The sequence below is a fragment of the Mobula hypostoma genome, chromosome 3 (genome assembly GCF_963921235.1).
Source record: "Mobula hypostoma chromosome 3, sMobHyp1.1, whole genome shotgun sequence".
Classification (NCBI taxonomy): Eukaryota; Metazoa; Chordata; class Chondrichthyes; order Myliobatiformes; family Myliobatidae; genus Mobula; species Mobula hypostoma.
In genome coordinates this window covers 137,799,403-137,823,122 of record NC_086099.1, presented here as the reverse complement: position 1 = coordinate 137,823,122, position 23,720 = coordinate 137,799,403, and the positions used below count along the sequence as shown (strand labels likewise).

The 23,720-nt window shown below is 39.8% G+C and overlaps 1 protein-coding gene across 2 annotated transcripts in view; it reads right to left on the bottom strand.

Annotated features, from left to right (window-relative positions):
• dgkb (diacylglycerol kinase, beta) overlaps positions 1-23,720 on the bottom strand; it is an 828,029-nt gene that overhangs the window by 68,049 nt on the left and 736,260 nt on the right. Inside the window, exons 23-25 of one of the 2 annotated variants that reach the window (XM_063043772.1) lie at positions 18,924-19,044; positions 13,909-13,969; positions 5,475-5,547 (exon numbers count right to left, since the gene is read on the bottom strand). In XM_063043772.1, coding sequence (XP_062899842.1) covers positions 5,512-5,547; positions 13,909-13,969; positions 18,924-19,044 — 218 coding nt within the window. In that variant the 3' untranslated portion in view covers positions 5,475-5,511. Of the gene's footprint in view, positions 1-5,474; positions 5,548-13,908; positions 13,970-18,923; positions 19,045-23,720 lie in introns of those variants that run through there. The other variant, XM_063043771.1, reaches the window with a different exon arrangement.

Genomic DNA, 23,720 nt, shown 5'->3' with positions numbered 1-23,720 from the left:
AGTGCTTATGGTAGGGTTTAAACTAGAATTGCACGGGGATGGAAAACAAAGTGCCAGAACAACAAATGGAGAGGTTATAGAGGCAGATGTTGTTAAGACCCCAGACAAATTCAGGAATTAAAAAGGTTGAGCATGGTGTGACTAATATCCCGAGCTGCATATATTATAATCCAAGAAGTATTGTAGGAAAGGCAGATGAGCTCAAGGCATGGATCAACACATGGAATTATGATATTGTAGCCATAAGTGAGACTTAGTTGCAGGGGGGGCAGGGCTGGCAGCTCAATATTCAGGGGTTCTGCTGTTTTGGACCCTAAAGAGCAGGACGGGTTAAAGAGGAGGGGTGGCATTACTAGTCGGGGAAAATGTCACAGCAGTGTTCATTCAGGACAGACTGGAGAACTCGTCTAGTGAGGCTTTACAGGTTGAAATGGGGAATAAGAAAGGTATGACCATGTTAATTCGGCTTTATTATAGACAACCCAACAGTCCACGGGACTCAGAGGAACAAATTTGCAGAGAGATCACAGACTGTTGCAAGAAACATAAGGTTGTGATAGTAGGTGATTTTAACTTTCTACATATTGGTTGGGTCTCCCATGCTGTAAACGGACGGGATGGGAGAGAGTTTGTCAAAGGTATTCAGGAAAGTTTCCTTAATCAGTACATAATGACAGAGTGTGCAAATCAAAAAAAAGTCTACTATTAGGAAATGAGACAGGCCAGGTGACAAAAGTTTGTATAGGGGAACACTTTATATCTAGCGATTACAATGCTGACTAGTTTCAAAATAAATATGGAAAAAGATATGGCTGGACCCTGGGTTCAGATTCTAAATTGGAGAAAGCCAATTTTGATGATATCAGAAAGCATCTGACAAGTGTGGATTGGGACAGGATGTTTTCTGGCAAGCATTATTCTTGGTAAGTGAGAAGCCTTCAAAAATGAAATTTTGAGAGTACAAAGCTTGTATGTGCCTGTCAGAATAAAAGGTAAAGATAGCAGCTGTAGGGAATCCTGGATTTCAAGAGATACTCAGGCCCTGGTTAAGAAAAAAAAAAGGGAGATGCATAGCAGGTATAGGCAGATAGGAACAAGTGAGGTACTTATGGAGTATAAGAAATACAAGAGAACATTTAAGAAAGAAATCAGGAGGGCTAAAAGAAGGTATGAAATTGCCCTAGCAGACAAAGTGAAGGAGCAAAAGGTTAACAAGGAACAAAACTGGTCTTCTGGAAGACGAGATTGTTCTCTCGGACCCTATGGGAGGCAAGTGCAGAAATTGTAGGGGCCCCAGCAAAAACATTTAAATCATCCTTAGTGACAGGTGAGGTACTGGAAGATTGCAGGATCACTAATGTTGTTCCACTGTTTAAGAAATGTTCTAAAAATAAACCGGGAAATTATAGGCTGGCGAGCCTGACGTCAGTCATGGGAAGTTAATGGAAGGTATTCTAAGGGACTGGATTTATAAGTATTTGGATAGACATGGACTGATGAGTGGTACTCAGCATGGTTTTGTATGTGATAGGTCATGTCTAACCAAACTTTTTGAGGAATTTACCAGGAAAGATGATGAAGGAAAGGCAGTGGATTTTTTCTACATGGACTTTAGCAAGAGATTTGAAAAGGTCCCGCATGGGAGGTTGGTCAAGAAGGTTCAGTCACTTGGCATTTAAGATGAGGCAGTAAATTGGATTAGGCATTGACTTTGAGGGAGAAGCCAGAGAGTGGTAGTGGAGGGTTGCCTATCTGACTGGAAGCCTGTGACTGGTGGAGTGCCACAGGGATCAGTGTTATGTCCATTGTTGTTGGTCATTTATAATAATGATCTGGATGATAATGCGGCTAACTAGATCAGCAAATTTGTGGATGACACCAAGATAAGGTAAGTAGTGGACAGTGAGAAAGACCATCAGAACTTGAAGTGGGCTCTGGACCACCTGGAAAAAGGGTGAAAAATGGCAGATGCAGTCAAGTGTGAAGTGTGGCACTTTGGGAGGACAAATCAGGGTAGGACTTAAACAGCGAATGGCAGGGCACTGGTGAGTGGGGGGAATAAAGGGATCTTGGAATACTGGTCATTCATTGAAAGTGGCAGCACGAAACAAAAGTTCTTGCACGCTGGCCTTCATATATCACAGTACTGCGTGGAGGAGATAGGATGTTATGTTGAAGTTGTATAGGACATTGGTGAGGCCTAATTTGGAGGACTGTAAACAGTGTTGGTCATCTACCTATAGGAAAGATGTAAATAAGATTGAAAACATACAGAGAAAATGTACAAGGATGTTGCTGGGACAGGAGGATCTGAGTGTGACAAGAATACACATAGATGTTAGCTGTCCTGTGTGATCAGCAGTTGGTCTGCCACCTGTCTTCGGGAGGGAGAGAGAGATAAGGAAGACAATGGAACAGCATTTGGAGATGTGTAATGAAGGGACGGGAGAGAGAGCTGTCTAGAGCGGCTCCCCCTTTGAACCCTGAACTGTTTGAAGTGATGGACAGGCGATACCCCAGCAGGGGGATAAAAAAGGACAGGTTCGCTAAGGCAGGACACACACGACACCACGAGGTAACGAGACCCTGGAAGCGGTGCCCCCCCGCAAGTCGGCGGGAGTCGTTTGGAAGGCTGGTTGCGGAACCAAGCCTTAGACGCACAGGGTGGAAAGGTACGATCAGCGGGAACCCGGTGTGTGTCCACCCTTGCTTGGGTGCCAGGTTCACTGCAGAGGATCGATCGCATCTGGAGGAGGGGTCACAGTTGGTGACCTCAGGTGACATCACAAAGGACTCGCCCGAAAGCTGCTTGTGAGCAATATCGCAGGTCTGTGTGTGGAAGCCGTTTTGAATGATCATTCGTTCTTGTTCTCTCTCTCCCTCCCCCCACATTGTCCATCGCCACGGCAACGATTACTGCGAACTGAACTAAATTGGACTGAATTTTGCGTCACTTTGAAATTGGTCATTTACCTCTAGACAACGATAGAGCTTGATTGATTCTGTTATCTTAATTCTGTGTACATGTGTGTTTATCATTGCTGAACTGTTGCATTTATTATCCTTTTTTGATTAGAGTACTGTGTTGCTTGTTTCTTTAATAAAACTTTCTTAGTTCTAGTAATCCAGACTCCAACTGAGTGATCCATTTCTGCTGGTTTGGCAACCCAGTTACGGGGTACGTAACATAAGTTATAAGGAAAGATTGACTAGGTTAGGACTTTATTCCTTGGAACATAGCAGACTGAGGGGAGATTTGATAGAGGTATAGAAAATTATGAGGTGTATAGATAGGGTAAATGCAAGCAGGCTTTTTCCACTGAGGTCGGGTGGGACTACAACTAGAAGTCATGGGTTATGTGTGAAAGGTGAAAAGTTTAAGGGGAATATGAGGGGAAACTTCTTCACTAAGATGGTCGTGAGCGTGTGGAATGAGCGCCAGCATAAGTGATGCATGCGTGTTTGATTTCAACATTTAAGAGAGGTTTGGATAAGTACATGAATTTTAGGGGTATGGAGGGCTAAGGTTTGGGTGCAGGTCAATGGGAGTAGGCAGTTCATATGGTTTAGCACGGACTAGATTGTCCAAATGGCCTGTGCTGTACTTTCCTAAGACTTTATGATTTTATATAAAAATCATTATCATCTCCTCAGAGCCAATTTTTCTGACTTATGGTGAAATCAAGGACTGATAGAGAAATGCAGTCATGTATGAGTAAAACTAAAATATATTAAATCATTTTAAATGACTTAACTCTTAAGATTTAAAATTGCAGTCATCCTTCTGAATTGCCCGAAGTTACTTCAAGAAATAAAAGAGGCTTGTGTTAGTTAAGCCATCTTCAATTCTGTGAAATGGCAACTTAATTCACAGAATACATTTGGGCTTGAAGTCATTGGTTCTAAGTGATGCAGGAGACTCAATGGCTCCAAGTAAAGAAGTTACTGATAAAATAAGTCAGATGCTCAACTTGTCTGGTTCATTCAATTTTTCTCAAGTTTCTGTTGTGTCAATGGAGAATGTAGTCAAAAAAGTCCTGCTATCCCTTGGCTATTTCCACCACTCAAATGAAAGTTTTTAAAAGTGATCTGCGTACATGGGCTGAGAAATTTTAAAAAATGGATTATCACATGAGACCTATTAATGTTAATGACTTGTTCAAAATACAGGTGAGTGTCTGCATTTCCTACAAGTTACTATACCTGTCCCTGGGAATTCACTAACCAGATAATTAAATGATCCTAATAAAGAAATATTGTGATTTCTTTAAACATTTATTAAAAAGGTAACAATTAGGTTGAATGTTTCTATTGCAATATCAGATTAAAGTGAAGGCAAGAAAAATGCACATTATGAATTCTTTTTATCAGAGATTACTCCTACTGCTCTGAGCAACAGTAAATCACTTGGGACCACACAGGATGAGATTTTGACTACTACATGAGTTGGACTGACTATCAGATTTTGATCTGAATAGAGGAGGGAATACAAATTTGATTTGTAGGAGATTCCCAGTCAGGACCCAAGGAAAGGGTCCTGATTTCCCAGTCTTTTTGGTCCAAATTCCTCTTTTCATCATTATGGCTCGGTGAGGATGAGAATTGGATAGGAACTAGAAACGTGTACAACAGCTTTATGCATGTGACTTTGTACTGAAATTGCAGACAGGCATCAATAATATCAGTGATTCCTAAACTACAGAGTAAATAGTGGATCTTTCAAGTTAACCTCAGAACAGTAGATTAAGCTTGCAAGCTGTAGCAAGTCATCAGAGCTGGGAGCGTAAATTGCACTAGCCATTTTCATATCTATATTCTAATTATTCTTTACTTTAACTCACAAGTTTAAAAATTATCCAAATGTTTTTACCCTGCTGTGCTTACTAACAAGGCTGGATGGACAAATCCCATAAGCTGAATTTCTTATATTTAATATTAACAGCAAACTTTTCAAACATCTACTATATATTCCCTAAACATAATTTCAAAAGTTAATAAACATTGATGTGGAGTTCAGAAAGGAGGATTGCTTTTCTGCAGATTGATAAAAACTCTAAAAATGAGAAAGATAAAATTCTCAATAGTGGATTGACAAGAAAGGGGTGATGTTGTAAATGATATCAACAGATCTTTAGAAGGTCATAAGAAATATGAGCAGTATTGGACTCTACACTCCTTTACATATCAGGAACTGCAGATGCCAGGAATCTGAAATAAAGGCACAAGATAATGGAAGCACTCAGAAGGTCAAGGGAAAGAGAGAACTTCAAGTTTTCCCTTTATTAAGGAGAGAAAGAGAGAGCCTGTAGCAGGTCGAATTGTCGGGTGAATGATTAGTTTTTATTGTACTGCAGATCATGGTCTTTAATGGGGGCCTGCTTGGTGGGTGGAGGGTGTTGATGCTTTTTTGAGGAAGTTGTTGGGGTGGGGGATGGTTGTCCCTCTGCTGTTGATTCTGTGTGGGAGGGTGAGTCGGGGAGGGCTTTGGGGTTCTAACGTTTTAACTGTCACTTATTCTTCGAGGCTTTCTTCTGTTTTTGCGGATGTCTGCGAAAAAAAAGAATTTCACAATGTATGTTTGTATTTTATATACATTTCTCTGATATTAAATGGAACAACTGAATAGAGTTGTATATAATTCATTACTACAGGTAGGGAAAGAGTTTATGATGGAGTTAATTCTTATTGAAGGTCAATAGAAAGGTAAGAATGATTGATTGATATTTAAGGTACTGATGCTCCTCTTGCCGCATTAACAATCACTCTTATACCTACAATTTACTTGCTTTTGAATTGCCACAGATTTTCTCTTAAAAAAACTGTCAAAACCAATTTGCATCTTCTGCTGTACAGAGTAATTGAAATGGTTGTCCTACAACCATACCGTATATGATTTCTTGCTAGGACATTGGCAATGTAGTTTCTGACTCATGTGAACAACAAGTGAAATTCACCCTGAAAGTGTCATTTCATAACCTGAAAACCCGAGTCTATTTTCATTTTATAATTTATTTTGAGTACAAAATTGCAGGAAAAAGTCATAACAAGTAAATTAATAATTAAAAATTTCAACAGAGTAGATAAATTTTAAGTGTAGAAGAGCCAAGGATTATATGAATGAATGCAGGAAAACATCCTGAAATCTGATCATTCTAAAATTGACAGTAAATTGGAAACATTTTGACAAGGAATTCAGTCAGTCAAGGATGAAGGACAAGTTAAGAAACAAATTGAACAATTGTTTAAATATCAGGAGAAAATCTTTACTTAACCTTTTCCCAGGATATGTAATAAGTACTGTCATCTATTGAGCGGACTGCACGTGGTTTGTAATATTGCTTTAACCAGCTGCTTAGTTTCACTTTGACATGTTTTTTCTGCAATAACAACTTTTCAGCTAGTCATTTCCAGGAGCATAAGAGCAGGAATGAATAATTTAGCCTGGCCCATGTAACTTAACCAATAGCTTAATTCCCTTAATTCAAGGAGTCCTATTAGATAGAAATATATTATAAATTGCATTATTAAAATTTCCACTGAATTTTGACCAGTTGACAATCAACTATATGATCCCTAATGGACACATAGAAGACATGTTGCCATGGAGCTGCAAGTTCAATCCTCCATCTATGCTACTTCTTATTGGGAACAGTTTCATATGTCTACATTTGGTCCATATCCCTCTAAACCTTTCTTACCCACGTAACCGTCCAAGTGTCTTTTAACATTTATAACTGTACCTGCCTCTACCACTTCCTATGGCACTTCATTCCACCACCCTACCCTCTATATGGAAAAATGAGCTCTTTCAGGTCCCTTTTAAATCTCTCCCCTCTCACCTTAAACAAATGTCCTATAGGTATTTGAAATTGAGCAGGGTGGCAACAATCACACCTCCCTATACAAAGACTATAGTTCAAAGTCAAATCTTAATTCCTTTTGGCATTATGAAGAGTACTTCTGCTTACATCTTGCATGAAGATTGGCAGAAAGATCTCCAAAAATGAAATGTTATTTTATCTGAAATACCATTGGTCCACGTAGGTACTAATGACATGAACAGGACATGTGACAAGGTTATGTATAGAGAGTTCAGGGAGTTGGGTGCTATGTTAAAGGGCAGGACCTCCAGGGTTGTGACCTCAGGATTGCTACCCGTGCCATGTACTAGTGAGGCTCGAACTAGGAAGATTATACAGTTAATACGTGGCTAAGGTGTTGGTGTAGGAGGGAGGGCATATAAGATTTTTGGATCATTGGGCTCTCTTCCAGGGAAGGTGGAACCTGTACAGAAGGGACAGTTTGCACCTGAACTGGAGGGGGACTAATATCCTGGAAGGACGGTTTGTTAATGCTGCATGGTGGGCTTTAAACCAGAGTTGCAGGAGGATGGGAACCAAAGTTCCAGAACAATTAGTGGAGAGCCTGTAGAGGAAGATGTTGGTGAGACCTCAGTCAAAGTTAGGACTCAAAAGGTTGATCATGGTGCGACCAGTGTCCTGAGCTGCCTATATTTCAATGCAAACAGTGTCGCCGGAAAGGCGGATAACGGTGATGAAAATGAAGGTTTGCAGAGGCAGCATGTAGTGAGGACAGGCTGTTGATAGGGCAAAATTGCAGAGAAGAGGATGAATTGCAACATATAATGTGGACAAAATCAAAAAGGGTGAATACAGGACTGAATAGGTTGCATCTAAATTTGCGCAGTATTTGGAAATAAGATAGATGAACTTGCAGCATAGTTGTAGATTGGCAGGTATGATGTTGCAGGCATCACAGAAAGGTAATATCTGAGAGCTTAATGTCCAAGGATACACATTGTATTGAAAGGACAGGCAGGAAGGCAGAGGAGGTAGCATTGCTCTGTGGGTAAAAAATTATATCAAATCATTACAAACAGGTAACATAAGGTCAGAAGGTGTGTTGAATCATTGTGGACGGAACTAAGGAACTGCAAGGGTAAAAAGCTCTTGACAGGCGTTGTATACATATCTCCCAACAATAGTAAGGATGTGGTCTACAAATTATAATGGAAGAAAGGACACGCATGCCAAAAGAAATGAAACAATAGTCATTGGGGACTTCAATATACAAGTAGATTGGGGAAAATCAGGTTGATGCTGGATTACAGAAGGGGGGATTTCTTGAGTGCCTATGAGATGGCTTTTTTAGAGCAGCTTATGGTTGAGCCCACTTGGGGGATCAGCAATTCTGGATTGGCTGTTGGGCAATGAACCAGAATTGATTAGAGAGCTTAAGGTAAAAGCACCCATAGGGAAAATGATGAAAAATATGATTGAATTCTCCCTGAGATTTGATAAGGAGTAGCTAAAATCAAATATATCAGAATTACAGTGGATTAAAGGGAGTTATGGAGGGAGGAGTTGGTGAGAATTAATTGGAAAAGAATACTGGCAGGGATGACGCAAAGCAGCAACGGCTGAATTTCTGGAATCAATTCAGAAGGCACAGGACATATACATCCAAAGAGGATGGAACATTCTGAAGGGAAGATGACACAACCATGGCTAACAAGAGGTCGAGGCCAACATAAAAACCAAAGGGAGGGCATATAATGGAGCAAAAAATAGAGGATTGAGAAGCTTTTACAAACCAACAGAAGGCAACTAAAAAAGACATCAAGAAGATAAAGATGGAATACAAAAGTAAGCTAGCCAATAACATTAAAGAGAATACCAAAAGTTTCTTCAGATAGATAAAGTGAAAAAGAGAGGTGAAAGTGAATATTGAACCACTGGAAAATGATGCTGGAGAGGTAGAAATGGGGGACAAAAAATAGCAAACTAAAAAAGCATTTTGCATCAGTCTTCACTGTGGAAGACACTAGCAATATGGTGGAAGTTCCAGATGTCAGGGGTCATGAAATGTGTGAAGTTACCACTTCTAGAGAGAAAGTTCTTGGGAAACTAGAGGTAAATACGTCACCTAGACCAGATGGTGTACACCCCAGGGTTCTGAAAGAGGTGGCTGAAGAGATTGTGGAGGCATTAGTAATGATCTTTCAAGAATCACTAGATTCTGGAATGATTCTGGAAGACTGGAAAATTGCAAATGTCACTCCACTCTTCAAGAAGGGAGAGAGGCAGAAGAAAGTAATCTATAGGCCAGTTAGTATGACGTCAGTCATTGGGAAGATGTTCAGATAATTATTGAGGATAAGGTCTCAAGGTACTTGGAGGCATATGATAAAAGAGGCTGTAGTCAGCATGGTTTCCTCAAGGGTAAACCTTGCTTGACAAATCTGTTGGAATTCTTTGAAGAAATAAACAGGATAGACAAAGGAGAATCAGTTGATGTTGTATACTTGGATTTTCAGAAGGCTTCTGCCATACATGAGGATGTTTAACAAGCTACAAGCCATGATATTACAGAAAAGACTCTAGCATGGATAAAGCTGTGATTGAGGCAAAGAGCTGGAATAAAGGGAGCCATTTCTGGTTGGCTGCTGGTGACTAGTGATGTTCCATTGGGTTTGTGTTGGGACCCATTTTTTTAAATGTTATATGCCAATGATTTGGATGATGAAATGGGCTTCACTCCTCCCGTCCTCCTGGTCTCGCCTATCAACTACCATCTTGGATTTCACCCTCCCCTCCCCCCCCCTTACTCTGATTTCTCATCTTTTTTTCTTCATTTCTGATGGAGGACAATGAAATGGCAGGTGAACAGACTAAGTATTTTGCATCAGTCTTCACTGTGGAAGACACTAGCTGTATGGTGGAAGTTCCAGGTGTCAGGGGCATGAAATGTGTGAAGTTACGACAGCTAGAGAGAAGATTCTTGGGAAACTGAAATGTCTGAAGGTGGATAAGTCACCTGGACTAGATGGCATATATCCCAGAGTTCTGAAAGAGGTGGCTGAAGAGTTTGTGGAAGCATTAGTAATGATCCTTAAAGAATCACTAGATTCTGGAATGATTCTGGAAGACTGGAAAACTTCAAATGTCACTCCACCCTTCAAGAAGGGAGAGAGGCAGAAGAAAGGAAACTATAAGCCAGTTGGTCTGACATCAGTGATTGGGAAGATGTTGGAGATGATTATTAAGGATAAGGTCTCAAGGTACTTGGAGGCACATGATAAAATAGGCTGTAGTCAGCATGGTTTCCTCAAGGGAAAATCTTGCTTGACAAATCTGTTGGAATTCTTTGAAGAAATAACAAGCAGGATAGACAAAGGAGAATCAGTTGATGTTGTGTACTTGGATTTTCAAAAGGCCTTTGACAAGGTGCCACAGATGAGGCTTCCTAACAAGCTGCAAGCCCATGGTATTACAGGAAAGGTTCTAGCATGGATAAAGCAGTGGCTGATTGGCAGGAGGCAAAGAGTAATAATAAAGGGAGCCTTTTCTGGCTGACTGCCAGTGACTAGTGGTGTTTCACAGGGATCTGTGTTGGTACCGATTCTTTTTACATTATGTGTCAATGATTTTGATGATAGAATTCATGGCTTTGTTACAATGTCTGCAAACAATATGAAGATAGGTGGAGGGGCAGGTGGTTTTGAGGAAGTGGAGAGGCTACAAAAGAACTTAGATTAGGAGAATGGGCAAAGAAATGGCAGATGGAATAAAGTATTGGGAAGTGTATAGTCATTTACTTTGGTAGAAGAAATGAAAGGGCAGACTACTTTCAAATTAGAGAGAAAATATAAAAATTTGAGGTGCATAAGGACTTGGGAGCCCTTGTGCAGGATTCCCTTAAGGTTAATTTGAAGTTTGTGTCTGTGGTGAGGAAGGCAAATGCAATGTTAGCATTTGTTTCAAGAGGACTAGGATATAAAAGCAAGGATGTAATATTGAGACTTTATAAAGCACTGGTGAGGCTTCACTTGGAGTATTGTGAGCAGTTTTGGGCCCCTTATCTTAGAAAGGATGTGCTGAAACTGCAGAGGGCTCAAAGTAGCTTCACAAAAATTGATTCTACAATTGAATGACTTGTTATATGAAGAGCATTTGATACCTTTAGGCCTGTATTCCCTGGAATTCAGAAGAATGAGGAGTGATTTTATTGAAACCCATTGAACGGTGAAAAGCCTTGGAAGAGTGCATGTTTCCTATGGCGGGAGAGTCTAAGACCAGAGGGCTTAGCCTCGGAATAAAGGGGCATCCATTTTGAACGGAGATAAGGAGGAATTTCTTTAGCCAGAGAGCAGTGAATCTATGGAACTTGTTGCCACAGGCAGCTGTAAAGGCCAAGTCTTTATGTATATATAAGGCAGAGTTTGGTAGATTCTTTTTGGTCAGGGCATGAAGGGATAAGGGGAGAAGGCAGAAGACGAGCAGCGAGGAAAATTCGATCAGCCATGATGAAGTGGCAGAGCAGACTCAATGGGCCAAATGGACTAATTCTGATCCCAGATCTTATGGCCCTATAGCTTTAGGCTACCTACCCTGGAATAAAGACTGTGAGAGTCTATCTTAGCTGTTTCCTTTATGACTTTATAAACCTCTGGAGGGTCAGCCCTCAGTTTTCTTTGCTTCAGGGAAAACTGTTCCAGCCTATCCAGTCTCAAATAACTCATGTCCTCTAGACCTGACAATATTTGTGTATCTTTTTTGTACCCTCTTATCACATCCTTCTTCTGCTATGGTGATCAGAACTGCACGTAATATTCCAGATGTGGTCTCACCGCCTATTGTTGGCAGAATCTTATGTGGCAACGAGGAGACATACAGGAGTGAGAAAAATCAGCTTGTTGAATTGTTTTGCCACAATCTCGCACTCAACATCAGCAAGACCAAGGAATTGATTGTGACCTTCAGGAATAGGAAGTCAGGAGAATACTGAGGCACCCATTGTTGAAAGGATAAGCAGTTTCAATTTCCTGCATGTCAACAATCGTGGAGGATCTATCCAAGGCTGGATACATTGATACAATCCTGAAGAAGGCACACCAGTGCGGCTCTACTTCTGTAGGAATTTGAGGAGACTCGGTATGCAATCAAAGACTCTCATTAATTTTTGCACTAATACAGAGGAGAGTGCATTGGCTGGTTGGATCACTGCCTAGTATGGAGGCTGCAATGCACAGGATCTCAAGAGGCTGCAGAGGGTTGTAGAGTCCGCCAGCTCCATCATGGCGCAACACACCCCTACATCTTCAAGAGACAGTGCCTCAAGAAGGTGGCATCAATCACTAAGGACCCTCACTATCTGGGACATACCCTCTCCTTATCACCATTATCAGGGAGGAGGTACATGAGACCTACTCAACAATTCAGGAAGAACTCCTATGACTTCACAACTTTTATGGAGCCAATCATTTACAGTGGGAAGGAGAAGAAAGGATGCTAGAGAAACCAAAGTTTGAGATGCGGGTGTACGCCAGCCATGAATTGTGAAACAGATATAAGAGTTAGAAAGATCAACTTCATTTCCCAAGCTATGAGATGAAAATGTCCTTATTACCTTCCTGGTCTAATGAACGTCACTGCCAGGCCATAGGTGTGCATTTGGCTGTGATTTAAAGACTGCTGGTTTGGCTTTTCAAGATTGTGTCATCAATATTGCATTGCTGTTTGTATAACACCGAAGTTCCCAAATTGTCTGCCACACTTTTTACTTTACAGCAATCCCTTTAATTAATTGCAATTGCTCTGGAGAAGCCTCAAATTATAAAAAGTCCAAAGAAGAGGGAAAAAAACTCCATATAACACCGTATTTTTCTACATGATAGGCCAATTGGGGATTATCCCTCCAAATTCTGTTCAGCTATTTTTAATAATTGCAATAGTTCAAGTATAACTAGGGACTGGTTTGATTCTCAAACTCTGTATGAAAGTACTATCTTTCCTTTGTTGTTTATTCATAGAAAAGCAGTATTGAATAAAAAATACTTGCACATATGGAGCATCAAAAACACTGAAATGTTTCAAAGCATTTTACATAATGAATTGCTTTGGGAGTGTTGTATTTGTGTTGACTGTTATGTTCGTGATATGAATTAAAATAGTTGCAATTAGAATTATTATTTATCAGTCATCCATATAGCCAAAAGCTATCACAATTTACCTGCTTGTCTCGAAGTCAAATACTTAAATGTTTAAAATCTTCTGCCCTTTCCAATAAGCTTAACCTTTTTCTCATTCCACCATGTCATTTGACGGATAGTTGTGAAGCTTTCTCTGTAAATACCAGTCTTGCAACAGTTCTGTTTGTACTGCTAGGACTTGCAATACAAAAACTCAAATTATCTCTAAGATTTAGACAGAATGAAAATTTTGCTACAGTCACAGAAATTTAAAAATTCTGTAGTTATAGGGAAAACAACTGAAACCAGCATTTAAAAACAGTTAATGCCCAAGAGGATTTGGAAGCTCAAACATACTCTACTGAAGAATTCTAGCTGTGAGCTGATATTAACCTCCTCATGGAGTCCAGTAAAGGAGAGTGAATTTGCTACAATGCCCCAACATAATCCTTGCACAGCCTTTAACTAGGGTAGTTAAAGCGAGTTCATTCATCTCAATGGAGACGAATGGCGCCAAGAGATATGGGTATACATATTTGAAAATAATGGCTAATGATTTGAATTGTGTAAAATGTTTTGTAGTATAATAACTAAATTTTAATATTTACAATGTTGCTAAGATTATTTTTATTTGTTTTATTACTTTTTGTATGGTTTTCGAATGCCTGGGCAGAACTATGTAAACTCATACTTCAACATCTTGATTTAAGAATGAATTTTTGCATTACTTTAGGTACTATTATTGAGAGCGCAGCACAGAAACAGATGGTCCACTACATTCATGCCTACTCTTTTCACCATCTACTCTAATCCCATTTGTCTGTAATTGCTCTACATCCCTTTATGCCTTGCCTATTTAAGTGCCTGTCAGACATTTTTTCTTGTACGAATAAATTTTACGATCCACATGTCCTTACCGTGCAAGGGGTTTGCATCCAAGGTTCTCCATCAATTTGCATTGGTAGGAACTTGCTGGTTCTGAAAAACAAAGGAACAGCTGATGCAATCACAAGAGAACTAATTTAAACTCCTTGTAAAACAATAGCAAAAATCTTTCAGTGTCTTTATATATTATCTCTGATTTTACGTGACTACTATATTTATACCAAGGAGCGATTGTTCACAATGCATTGATATACTGTACTTGTCCAGTTTTGTGATTACTGATCATTATTATCACCCATATAAGCTCTAGATTTGCATTAGCAGATAGGTAATAAGACCATAAGACCACTACAGAAAGGAGCAGAATTAAGATATTCAGCCCACCGCGTCTGCTCTGCCATTTCCTCATGGCTGATCCATTTCTCTCTCAACTCCATTTTCTTCCTTCTCCCCATAACCTTTCACATCCTGACGAGCCAAGAACCTATCAGCCTCCGCCCTAAGTGCACGTAGTGACCTGGTCTCCACTGCTGTCTGTGGCATTAAATTCCGCAGGTTCACCACCCTCTGGTTAAAAAAATTCCTCCTCATTTATATTCTAAACTGATGTCCCTCTATTTTGAGGTTGTGACATTTGGTCTGAGACTCCTCCACTGAAAGAAACATCCTCTTTGTATCCTCTCTCTCTAGGCCTTGCAACATTTCATAGGTTTCAGTGAGATCCCCCTCATTCTTCTAAATTCCATTGAGTAAATACCCAGAGCCATCTATCACTCCTTATACAATTAGACTTTCATTCCTGGAATCATTCTCATGAACCACCTCTGAAACTCTCCCCAATGTCAGCACATCCTTTCTTAAATAAGGGGCTTAAAACTGCTCACAATTCTACAAGTGAGGCCTCACCAGTGTCTTATACAGCCTCAGCATTACATCCTTGCTTTTATGTTCTAGAAATGAATGCTAACATTTCATTTGCCGCTGATTCAACCTGCAAATTAACCTTTAGGGGATCCTGCACAAGGGCCCTTTGCACCTTGGATTTTTAAATTTTCTCCCCATTCAGAAAATAATCTATGCTTTTATTCCTTCTACAAAGTGCATGAACATAGACTTCCCTACATTGTATTCCATCTTCTACCTCTTTACCCATTCTCCTAATCTGTCTAAGTCCTTCTGCAGCCTCTCTGCTTCCTCAACACTACCTGCCACTCCACCTCTCTTAGTGTCATCTGCAAACTGGGCTACAAAGCCATCGGTTCCATCATCCGAATCATTGACGTACAATATAAAAAGACGCAGTACCTACACAAATCCCTGTGGAACGCCACTAGTCACCATCAGCCAATCCGATCCAAAAAGGATTCCTTTATTCCCAGCCTTCACCTCCGGCCAATCAGCCAATACTCTATCCATGCAGGTATCTTCCCTGGGCTCTTAACTTGTACAGCAGCCTCATATGCGGCACCTTGTCAAAAGCCTCATGAAAATCCAAGTACAGAACATCCATCTTTGTCAATACTGCTTGTTATTTCTTCAAAGAATTTCAACAGATTTGTTAGGCAAGATTTTCCCTTAAGGAAACCATGCTGACATTGGCCTATCTTGTCATGCGCCTCCAAGTATCCTGAAACCATATCCTTAAGAATTGACTCCAACATCTTTCCAACTATTGAGGTCAGGATAACTGGCTTTTAATTTCCCTTCTTTTGCCTTCCTCCCTTCTAGAAGGGAGGGACATTTGCAATTTTCCAGTCCTCTGGAACCATGCCAAAATCTACTTTATCAAAGTTGCTGGTGAACGCAGCAGGCCAGGCAACATCTCTAGGAAGAGGTGCAAAATCTACTTGTTCTTTAAAGATCTTTACCTATGCCTCCACAATCTCTTCAGCTATCTCTTTCAGAACCTGGGGTGTAGTACATCAGGTCCAGGTGACTTACGTACCTTCAGACCTTTCAGTTTCCCAAATACCATCGCCATATTAATAGCAACTACACTCACTTCTGCCCCTTGACATGCTCGAACATCCAGCATACTGCAAGTGTCTTCTACAGCGAAGACTGATGCAAAATACTTATTCTGTTCATCCTTCATTTCCTTATTCCCCATTACTATTTCTCCATTGTAATTTTCCAGGAGTCCAATATCTACTCTCACCCCTCTTTTCCTGCTTTAGGAATCATTTTTGATATCATTGGTTAGCTTACCTTCATATTTCATCTTGCCCCCCCCCCTTATGGTTTTTCTCCCAGTTACTTTGTTGTTTTTTTTTTAAATCCCCAAACCTCTAACTCCCCACGAATTTCTGCTCTATTATATTACTTTGTTTTTGCTTTTATATTGGCTTTGGCTTCCCTTGTCAGCCACAGTTGCATCATCTAACCTTTATAATACTTCCTCTTCTTTGGAATGCACCTACCCTGCACCTTCCAAATTTCTCCCAGAAACTCCAGCCATTGCTCCTCTGCCGTCATCCCTGCTAGTGTCCCCTTCCAGTCAACTCATGCCTCTGTAATTTCCTTTTCTCCTCAGTAATACGGACATAATCTGACTTTAGCTTCTCACTCTCAAATTGCAAGGTGAATTCTATCATATTATGATTACTGTTTCGTCAAGGTCATCCCTTCCCCAGATGCGAAGCCAATGGTCCAGAAATCTGAAACCTGACCCTTGCACCAGTTCCTTAGCCACGCATTCATCAGCCAAATCCTTGTCCTCACTGGCATGTAGCACAGGCAGCAATCTAGAGATTACTACTCTGGAGATCCTGCGTTTTTAATGTGAATATTTAGAAGGCAATTTAAATTTGAAGAGATAATCAGAATCAGAGCTTTATCCCGTTGAAGAATACCCTATGGCCATTGCAAATGCAATGTTCTGCTATCGCTTGGCTTCTCTCTATTTCTGCAGTCTCTGAAAGGATCACCAGGATCCTGACAAAATACCAGATGAGTATCACCCACAGACCCATAAGGAAGCTCAAATCGCAGTTTAAGTGGGTCAAAGATGACCTGGGACTCATGTCAGCTGGTGATTACAAGAGTCCCTGTGAACGTGGAGCAGGATATATTGGCCAGAAGGGGTGCACAGTGGAAACCCTCATCAAGGAGCACAGGAGGTTTATCCATTTGGGTTACCTGGTGAAAGCGGCAGTAGCAGAACATTACATTCGCAATACCCATAGGATTGACTTAGATGGCACAAAACTACTGTGCCATGCTATTTGGTTTTGCGACTGCCTGGTGAAGGAAGCTACTGAAATAAAACTAGAGGAAAAGAATTTTAATAAAGATGAAGGTCTCACTGTAAGCAAGAACTGGAATTCAATTGTAAACAAGGTGGGACAGTGGAAACCTGATTGGATGAGGACTAACCAATCAGGAAAGATGGATGACTCGGGTATAAATACCACTGTACCAGGCATGCCTCGGCATCATCCCTGATGAAGATGGCAGAGTTTGTCATTGAAAAGTCGGTAATAATCGATACCTGTATCTGGCTGGAAGCCTGAGAGGAGTTTATCCATCAGCTACTGTATATCTCTAGATACTCCAAAGTTTCTCTGCCATAAGCAAAGTATAGGTCAGTAGTGTAATGGAAAACTCTCTGCTGGCCCAAATGACCACAACTCATAAGAACCTCAACACTATACAGAACAAAGCGGTTTGATTGTGGTACACTTGCCCCTCTAAACATTCAATCCCCCCACCATCAGCACACAGTGGAAATGGTATGCACCATCTGCAGAAGATACTGCATTACTTGCCTGAGTTATTCAGATAACTAAGGCAAGTAATGCAGTATCTTCTGTACGTGGTACATGCCATTTCCACTGAATAACTTAATTACTGACAACTGAATAACTCAATAACTGGGCCGCACAGACGCATAGTGGTTAGCACAACTCATTTCAGTTCCAGTGACACAGGTTCAATTCCTGTCGTTGCCTGTAAGGAGTTTGCACGTTCTCCGCATGAGAGTGTGGCTTTCCTCTGGGTGCTCTGGTTTCCTCCCACAGTCTACAGATATACCAGTTGGTAGGTTCATTGGTCATTGTAAATTGTCCCATGATTAAACTCGGATTAAATTGGGGGATTGTTGTGCAGCACGGCTCAAAGGACTGAAAGGGCCTATCTGCACTGTATCTCAATAAACAAATTTTTAAAACATCTCCAAGACCCTTGAGCTTTACCAGAAAAAAGAACAAGAGCGACAGGAACCACCTGAAGATTTACATAAATTCTCAATTCACATACCATTGCTGATTCAGTTTTTTTTATCGGAGCTGGATCTAAATTCTGGAACCCCAGCTCCTTCAGAAGAAGGATTATAGCAGTCCAAGAAGGTGGCTCATTAAGAACAATTAAGGAAGTGCCAACTTGCCAGTGGTGCACAGATTCACAAAACAGTACAAGAGATCGGTAAAGCTTGTTTTCTGGTTTTGCATTGTAATGCCCAGATATGTAAAATCTCCAGGTAAAGATCCCTAATATGCCACCAAGTTATTAAATATAAATTAAACCTATGAAGATGCTAAAAAGATTCAAATATTTGGATTAAAAATCTCTTCTAAATATTGCATTGTAAAAGTATTCCAAATACTTTAAAGACACATATACACAAACAAAAAGGCAATTTTAAAGTTATTTTACCCCAAAAGTTTCTAATATGGACCAAAGATCACAGATTTTTTCATTTTAATATTTTTGCATTAATTCTGGACTTTAATGAGCCTGAGGCAGGAATGGGAATAATAAGCAGCATAAAAAATTCAGAAGACTTTATAATTGTTGCCAGAAATAACTTAGCAAGGCTGGTTCTCTCAGTTGAACATACCCACTGTCTGATGCATAGGGTGACTAAATCAGCATTCATCAGGTAGCCACAGACTACAGCTTATCATTGCTGGATTTATAACTATAGATTTACTTGAAACAAGTCTGGTGGAATTTGATATGTCAGCATTTAATCTTAGTGCTGCATTATAACGTCAAACCATCTGCCCTGCCATACCTTGTAGGACTGTTGAAAGAGATTGAATCGTACCTGAGAGTTACCAAGGAGCACTGTGCCAGCCTTTTCCCTGCACTTTTTAACCCAGTGTAGATCTGTCCCATTTCCATGGCCCCCTCCAAGCCGATTACTTCAAGTAACTGGTCACTTATATCTGAAAAGTAAATAGGAAACTTCATAATCCAAGAATGAATTAGTAATCGTAATAGGTCATAATTCAACCCAGTCAAGTTTTTCTCCTGGTAGCCAATCCTCACTGCAGAAACATTTCATAGATTAATTGCATTTCAGTAGTCCTTTTAGTTGTTTTAGCTACACAGTCATGGAACGATCAGCTCCTGTAACTGACAAATAGCTGGAATTCAATTCCAATTTTGCCATTAGACAGTACTTTTCAATTTAAGAAATACAAAATTGTTTTGAGCCCAAATAAATCCTGAGATAATCAATTCAGTTAATTCAGAGATACCCTCTGAAGTATTGTTTTGCTTTTTTTTTTGGACCAAATTCATAGAAGCCAATAACTTGCCATTGACTCTACTGGAAACAAATAGCACATAACCTAATTAAAAATGTCTGTTTAGATTTTCAAAGTTTAGTTGTTTAATTGTTATTTCTGCACCATAAAATACCAGTGGAAAACATTTCCCTACCTCTGATCTCAATTGTTATGGATGCTAAGAATCATCATAAATGGAAAATGAGATCTCGAGCATATATTGAACATGTCCAGGAAAAGACATTGTTGACATGGTTAGTAAGTTTGTAGGTAGCACCAAAACTGGTAGTATAATGGACTACTGTGGAATGTAGATCAAGTGGGAAAGTGTGCCAAAGAATTGCAGATGGAATTTAACTTCAACAAGTGCAAGGTGTCTGACAAGGAGAGTCAAAGCCAACATAAAAGCGAAAGAGCAGGCATATAATAGAGCAAAGATTAGTGGGAAGATGGTAGGAAGCTTTTAAAGCCAACAGAAGGCAACTAAAAAAGCCACAGGGATGGAAAAGATGAAATGTGAAGGAAACCTACCAAAGAGGATACAAAAAGCTTTCTCAGATATACAACGGGTAAAGGAGAGGTGACAGTAGATACCAGATTGCTGAAAAATGATGTTAGAGAGGTAGTAATCAGGGACAAGGAAATAGCAGATGAACTATTTTGCATCAGTCTTCACTGTGGAAGACACTAGCAGTATGCTAGATGTTTGAGAGTGTCAGGGGCAGATTTAAGAGCAAATGCGATTATTAGGGAGAAGATACTTGGGAAGCTGAAAGATCTGAAGGTAGATAAGTCACCTGGACCAGATGGACTACACCCAAGGTTTCTGAAAGAGGTAGCTGAAGAGATTGTGGAGGAATTAGTAATGATCTTTCAGGAATTACTAGATTTTAACACAGTTATAGAGGATTAGAAAATCGTAAATGTCACTCTACTCTTCAAGAAGGGAAGGAGGCAGTAGAAGGGAAACTATAGGCTAGTTAGCCTGACCTCTGTGGTAGGGAAGATGTTGAAGTCAACTGTTAAGGATAAGGTGTCAGGTACTTGGAGGCTCATGATAAAATAGGCCAAAGTCAGCATGGTTTCCTTAAGGGAAAATCTTGCTTTATAAATCTGTGGGAATTTGATGAAAGAACAAGCAAGATAGACAAAGGAGATTTGATGGATAATGTGTACTTGGTTTTTCAAAAGGCTCTTGACAAAGTGCTGCACATTAAGTTGCTTAACATGATGACAACCTGTTGTATTACAAAAAAAAAATACTAGCATAGATAGAGCACCTGCTGATTGGCATGATGCAAAGTGGGAATAAAGGAGTCCTTTTCTGGATGGCTACTGATGGGTAATGATGTTCCACAGGGGACGGTTTTGGAACCATTTCTTTTTACCTTGATTGTCAATGATTTGGATGATATAATATTTTAAATGTACAAGTCATTGGTGAGACCACACAGGAGCATGTTATGATCTTGCACCATATTGTTTACCTGCATTCATTATACCTTATTCTGTTTTCTGTTATTGTTTTACCTTGCGCTACCCCAAATGCACTTTGTAGTGAATTGATCTGTATGAACAGTACCAGTGTTTTTCACTGTACCTTTGTACATGGGACATTAATAAACCAATTCCAATTCTAACTTGAAGAATGAGTTATTTATAGAATGGTGGGATACTTACAGAATCCTCAAAAGTACAACCAGAAATGATTTTTACCATAGCTAACATGTTCAAAATGTCTTTTGGATGCATGTATAGCTCAAGATTTTAGAATAAGCACCTATTGTTCTTTCAGATGAATAAGTAATAATTTGCAAAGTTGAAAACTATGGCATTTATTGGAAAAAGATTTTTAAAATTTATGTATGTATGTATGTATGTATTTATTTATTGGAATACAGTGTGGAATAGGCCCTTTCAACCCTTTGAATTACGCTGCTCAGCAAGCCCCAAATTAACACTAGCCTCATCGCAGGACAATTAACAATGACCAATAAACCTACCAACAGGTATGTCTTTGGACTGTGGGATGAAACTGGACCACCCGGAGGAAGTCCAGACAGTTATGGGGAGAATATACAAACTCCTTACAGCTAGTAGCGGGAATTGAACCCAGGTCACTGGTATTATAAAGCATTGTGCTAACCATTACGTTACCATGCCGCCCAATTTTGTTGCATCTCCAATAAACGTTGGACTCTTCAGACTATTTTAATTCCCCAATAAGAAAGCTGGGATCAGGATGCCCTGTTCAATATTTAAGTGAAAATGAATGTATTAAATATATGGCTTTTGTACTTATTTAATAAATTCATTATCTTTAATTGTACTTAAAATGCACCAAAATATGTCATTGTGTTCTCTTAGAAGCTATTCTAAGCTTCTTTAATATTCGGTTAGTGCCATGCTAATGTGTCAGCTCTCAGTACACAGCTATCTCTAGATACACCAAGGCCAGCAGCAATCTAGACACATTTTAAAGTTTGCACTTTCATTTGGCTTAGTAAGTGTGTCAGTTCCCAAAGCAAAGGTTTAATACAGTGGGAACAATCCCAAAATAAACATTTATTTTGCTCTTCTTGACAGGTAAACAACTTATTTTATCTTGCTGTGGGAAGCCCGTGACCCATAAAAGTGAATGTGGAAACAGAGACAGTTAAATGTTCTAACTGGCTGTATTTCTACATGCTGTAATGCAGCCAGTTAAAAAGAATCTGGTTTTGTCCTTCTAGAATGAAGTCTTATTCAGTGTTCTGTTAGAATCGCAATCGAAGAATCCTTGCTGAGAGCCTGTCAATAACTTTTGCTCTCAATAATGAACAATTTAGCACAGCAACAGAAAGTATCAAGGTTAGAAGGCTGGGAAACTGGAAATGAAATGAATCATGAAAACTGATCTGCAAAACTAGCCAAGGTGGACATACAACTCATTATAAAATATAGAGCCTCCAAAAGACTCAAGAACAGACTTGAACTTGTACCAATATATGGAAAGAAAACCTGCTGGAAAGTACAGTGGGACTGAACTGATGTTGATCAACAAAAGCTAACAAGTAGGCATTTCCAAACCAACAGTATCAATAGTTTATACTCTTTATCACTGTCTAGCAGTCCCAGGTGAAAAGGAACTCTTCTTTTTCTGTTACAACTTCTTATCTGTGTTGCATATACATGTATCACTCCACTTCTTCACTAATTTCCTTTTCTCCCCATTGATGAAATTCACATTCATTGTTATAACCTCTATTGTTTGCTTGTTTTTCACTTCATGTTTATTTGATTTCCCCTGTTTTTCTTGTTTTTATTTTTCTCTGCTGGATCAAACCTTTGCAGGATCTAAACAAATGCTAGTAGTGGTTGCAAATTCTCATGATCAACAGTGAAGGACAACTAGGCCAAAGGCATCTTGGGCAACAGTACTAACCAGCAAGAGACAATTTATAATCGATTTTACACCCCATATAGCTGTTTTTTCAATAAACCTAGATATGGAGCTGGAAATAAATAAATCCTGGTGAATTAAAAGAACAACTATTTTCAGCTTTTGGAAAGAATATTAGAATTATTCCAGCAACAATAGTAATGTAAAAATAAAGGTGAATCAGAATTGGAATCAAATTTAATGTCATTGGCATATGTGTGAAATTTGTTGTTTTGCAGCAAGCAGTACGTTGTTTTACACACAGTAATAATAAAAACTATAAGTTACAATAAGAAAGATATTTTAGATTAGATTCGATTAGATTATGAGGACACTCAGTCCTCGTTTATTGTCATTTAGAAATGCATGCATTAAAAAATGATACAATATTCCTCCAGAGAGATATCACAGAAACACAGGACAAAACAAAGACTAACACTGACAAGACTACATAATTATAACATATAGTTGCAGCAGTGCAAACCAATACCATAATTTGATAAAGAGCAGACCATGGGCACGGTAAAAAAAAAGTCTCAAAGTTCCGATCGACTCCCGATAGTCCCGATAGCAGGTGGCAAAAGGCAGAAACTCTCCCTGCAATAAACTTCCAGGTGCCGATAACTGCCGATGCATTGGAAGCACCCGACCACAACCGACTCTGAGTCCATCCAAAAACTTCGAGCCTTCGACCAGCCTCCCGAGCACCATCCTCTGCTGAGCACTTCGACCCCGCCCCGGCCGCCAAGCAACAAGCAAAGCCAAGGACTTGGGGCCTTCTCCTCCGAGATTCAGGATCACACAGTAGCAGCGGCAGTGAAGCAGGCATTTCAGAAGTTTCTCCAGATGTTCCTCAGTGCTCTCACGTCCGTCTCCATCAAATCAGGATCATGCATGGCACCCTACTTGA